General features: G+C 36.0%; 1 protein-coding gene across 1 annotated transcript; it reads left to right on the forward strand.

The window, feature by feature from the left end:
- The first annotated feature begins 309 nt into the window (after window positions 1-309).
- LOC113318909 (sm-like protein LSM2) lies at window positions 310-2,339 on the forward strand. The gene is made up of 3 exons (XM_026567190.1): window positions 310-445; window positions 559-717; window positions 1,935-2,339. The coding sequence occupies exons 1-3, from the start codon at window positions 443-445 to the stop codon at window positions 2,052-2,054; spliced, it is 282 nt and encodes a 93-aa protein (XP_026422975.1). The 5' UTR covers window positions 310-442; the 3' UTR covers window positions 2,055-2,339.
- The last annotated feature ends 2,295 nt before the right edge of the window (window positions 2,340-4,634 follow it).

Consider the following 4,634-nt stretch of genomic DNA (forward strand, 5'->3'; position numbering starts at 1 on the left):
TAGATGCATGAATTTCTTCCTCAAAAGTGACAGATGTGAGAACAATATTATCGTATTGAGTGATACATTGAGGAATATGTTAAATACCATTACCCTTAATTTTTAATGTTTTAAACCAAAACCACCTACTAGTAAATAGCGCGGTTCGATTTTTTATTAATCGATTTGGTTCGGCTGTAACGGAAGTACGCTGCCATGCACAACCTAATTCAAAACCAAATGCTTGGAGCCCTGTAATAGGATTAAATAGGGGTGGAAAAAGAAAAGAAAAAAGGCCCGTAGCACGCATTCTTGTTGATTGTTGAACCCCACCCGACCCCCACGCAAAAAGGCTTCCTATAACTAAGAAGAGAGAACAATTTGTCTTCGCCATCCAGGAAACAAAAATATCAGACCATTGGAAGTTTGGAACTTTCTTCACGGGCTGAGATTAAAACAAAAAATGGTAAATTTCTTGCTGAATCTATTCAAAGTTCCAATATTTCTTGTGGGTTTTCTCCGATTAGTGTTTGTGATTCTTCTGGGTTCTAATATTTCTCGTTTTTTTTTCTTTTGCAGTTGTTCTTTTCGTATTTTAAGGATTTAGTAGGAAGAGAAGTGACAGTGGAATTAAAGAATGATCTTGCAATAAGAGGAACTTTACATTCAGTAGATCAATACCTTAACATAAAGCTTGAGAATACTAGAGTAGTTGATCAAGACAAGTATCCCCACATGGTATGATTTCTTCTTTGCTCACTGGTTTGCTTGTGTGATTTTTTCTTTTCTAGGGTTTATATTCACAAAGTTTCGAATTTTTATGAACTTTGATTTGTTAATGTTTGATTTTCTCGTGGGTATTCGGAGAATTGAAGTAGTTTAGAATTAGGGCACTTATGTGCAGACATTAGGGTTTTATTTGGGAATTTTGGGTTTTAGGGTTTGGAAAGTTTTTTTTTTTTTTTTTTTAACTTCGGCTCTTAACAGATAGCTAATTTAGACACTTCAGTACAAGTTGATGTCTTAGGCAAAGCCAAGGAATTCACCAAAAATTGGTGTCCGTTAAGTTGCCGTAATGTAGGCAACCCCTGACTACTGCAATGCACAGACAGATTTCATGAATTTGATTTAAACAAACTACTCCAGGCTACAACATTACTAGTTTTTTTTTCGATGATGCGGTAAGAGTATGGACATTGGGATAAATCTTTAGTATTTTTTTGGGTCTGATAATAGTATCAGTTAGTGTGGTAACGGTTAAAAAACTGATTTAGCTGTTGAAGTAGAAAAACGGTGTCGCTATTCTCTAGTTGACACTATGGATGGTTAACTTTGATATGAGGTTGTTGGTATTGATTTAGTGAGGGAGGGACTTAGTGTGGTAAAGCATTGTCACAGAGTACTCTATAGTTGAGACATATTATGAACGGATTTTTTTATTTTTTATTTAAGGTCATTGCGGAGTAATTCAGAGGGAGTGACTAAGCTGTGTAGTGAAGCCTTGTCACTGAGTTCTCTATAATCTATAGTCTAGATATGTTATGAACAGATTAATTTTTTTTATATCAGGTCGTTGCGGAGTAATTTTGTGAGGAGTGACGAAGCTGTTTGTGTAGACTGTATAGTGAAGTTTTGTCACAAAGTACTGTATAGTCACCACATTTTATGAACGGATTGATTTTAAATATGAGGCGCTAGTGACTCCAGCTACTAGAATCCCAAAGTTTGTTGTTGCGGAGAAAATTTAGCTAAACCCTATATTGAACTGATAAATTTGGTGTATGATATGGGTAATCGCTAGTTTGAAATTTCGAAAATCAAAGTCTGCTCTGGTTTGTGTAATGCGTTGCACTTGTTTCATTCAAGTTCACTGGCTTATAATTGGTTATGCATTAGTGTTGTCTCTTTTTCTTTTGAGAGGACTTTTCACTTATTGTCTTTCGATTTATCTGCAGCTTTCTGTAAGAAACTGCTTTATCAGGGGATCAGTGGTGAGGTACGTGCAATTGCCCCCAGATGGAGTTGATGTTGAACTTCTTCATGATGCAACAAGGAGGGAGGCTCGTGGTGGCTGATACACCCTCTACATTGTCCCCGGGGACCTGGAAGAATATTTGACTAAAAGGTCCTTAGTAGTTTATGGTCTTACTCTCTCTTATTATGCTGCTAGACTATGAACAGTCCGTTTTGGAATTGTTGCTTGTAATGACCGATAAGGCTTATGATAGTTTTTCCAATACTATAAATTACTGAAAGCTTCTTTTTGGTGATCTGTTTCTGCAGCTTGAAGTTTGAGTTTCTTCTTTTTTGTCATATTAAGTGCATATTAAATGATGTTAAGTGTATTTCATGAACAGTTTTCAAATGTGTATCTGATTTGTTGAGTATCTTGATATCAGATTATTCTTGAAAAACATATAGGACACTGTATACGCATCTTTTGTCCCAACAAGGTTGCCACAGAAAATGAAACGAACATTCCCAACATTATAGAAGAGACTACTACTCAAAAATAGTGAAATGGTCACCACTAGTGAAATAGTGTCGATAAGCACAGTTTATAACATGTCGTCAGATCTGAGACAGCAATATTCTTGGAGTGGCATTAGAAGTACTTTCATTCCAGCATGTCCTTTTGGGCTTCTCTGGGCGCCTCTACAGGCTACAGCTATTTCATCTCCCAGCGGCAGTTCAAAAGGAAAGTTATTATTGGGCGTCGCATTTCAATAAAGTGGCGTCACCTAATAAGATAAAAAAGGTCACCCACAACTAATTTCAAAAACCCCTTATCTAAAATAATTTTATAATAACTAAACAACCCTTGTGTGGTTAGTGCTAATAATCTAATTAACTAACAATTAGATTGATAAGATTTTTTATATAATTAGTGATAAAAAATCATATTAAGTGATTTTGGTGGGAAGAAAAAGTTGAAAAAAATGAGAAACTTTGGAGATTTTTTTCTAACTAAAATCCTAGATTTTAAATCACTCAACCAATGTTCTTTTTATTTCTCAAAATTGATGAAACTAAGTAAAAAATTTTTGAATTTTTTAGCTTTTCAGAGCGGTTTATGGTTGGGTGTTTCCTTCGTAGCCAACCATAAGACAAATTTACGGTTAGGTGATGATGAACTCCTAACCGTAACTAGGTAAAATTAGGAAAATCCAATTTTAAACCAGTTACGGCTGTTTTTTTTGTTGGTCGAAACCCAACTGTAAATCAGTTACGACTGGGTTTATTTTCTGTCGAACCCAACTGTAAAAGAGTTACGACTGAGTTTTTTGTGATCGAACCTAACTGTAAATCAGTTACGACTATGTTTTTTTTTGGTCGAACCCAACTGTAAAACAGTTACGGTTGGGTTTTTCTAAGGAAAACCCAACCGTATCTGGTTCTGAAACCTGATTTTTTCTACAGTTTCAATCAATATAACCATTTCAGATGCAATTGTTTTGTTGATTACCAACACTTCTATCAATATGCTTCTTCCGCACCTTTAATAGAAAAATCAATCGACGATTATAAGTTTTTCGAACCGTCGATTGATCAGAGATGGTGAAATAATTTTGATTGAAAAAAAGAAGAGGAGGGAATGATTTATGGTTGATGAAGAAGAAGAAGAAGAAGAAGAAGAAGAAGAAGAAGAAGAAGAAGAAGAAGAAGAAGAGGAGGAGGAGGAGGAGGAGGAGCAGATCTTTGAATGAGAATTAGGTTTTGATTTTAGTTGAAGGTTATTTTACACATTTGGTATTGAATCAAGAATAACCCATAACAATATTTTGGTCACTAGAAATCCAAGTGAAGCCCCTCTATTGGAATGTGACGCCTAGGGGTGTCAACGAGTTCGGGTCCTTCCGGGTATCACTAGACCCAGACCCTACTTATAAAGGTCGGATCCGGGTCCTAACGGTTCCGGGTCCGGTTCCTACACTTGTGGACCCAGAACCGGACCCGTTTAAATACCCGGGTACCCATTGGGTCTTAAGAAAACTATTAAAAAAACCTCAAAAACTTAATATTTGTCTCTTTTTGGCTTGGATTTAAATAAATTTTATAAAATTTATTATTATTTCTTATTAATGTACTAAATAAAGATTAAATGTAAGAGAAAAATTTAAAACGAGTAAAATATCAAAGCTAAAACTAGCAAAAACATGAATAAAAGTATGAATAAACGGGTACCCGATACCCGCGGGTACCCAACGGGTATTACCCGTTTGGACCCGTTTAGATTCGGGTCCAATCGGGTAATTACCCGCCGGGTCCTAAGTTGCTAATGGGTCCAACTTTAGGACCCGGAACCGGACCCAAATCTACCGGATCCGGTTCCGGTTCCGGATAATGGGTACCCATTGACAGCCCTAGTGACGCCCCAATAATATATTTCTTTAAAAAAGCAACAAACAGATGTACTAGCACCTCTCCAAGTGCCAATTTGGATGTTCAAGATATACAACAACAAACAGATTTACTAGCACATCTCCGAGGGAAATTTTGATGTTCAAGATATATACAATAGGAACTCCATAAATTAATAAACTTTATATAGGAGTAACAAAAAAATTATAGTCCCAACTTGGCAAGTTATAAGGCTTCTCTTAAATGCATCCCATGCTTTTATTAACTATAACCCAACTTGGCCAGTTATAAGG

The sequence above is a fragment of the Papaver somniferum genome, chromosome 10 (genome assembly GCF_003573695.1).
Source record: "Papaver somniferum cultivar HN1 chromosome 10, ASM357369v1, whole genome shotgun sequence".
NCBI classification, from domain to species: Eukaryota; Viridiplantae; Streptophyta; class Magnoliopsida; order Ranunculales; family Papaveraceae; genus Papaver; species Papaver somniferum.

Excerpts from the sequence above, each read along its gene's own strand:
- LOC113318909 (XM_026567190.1), top strand. Across the intron at positions 718-1,934 it reads AAGACAAGTATCCCCACATG|CTTTCTGTAAGAAACTGCTT; the intron begins GTATGATTTCTT and ends ATTTATCTGCAG.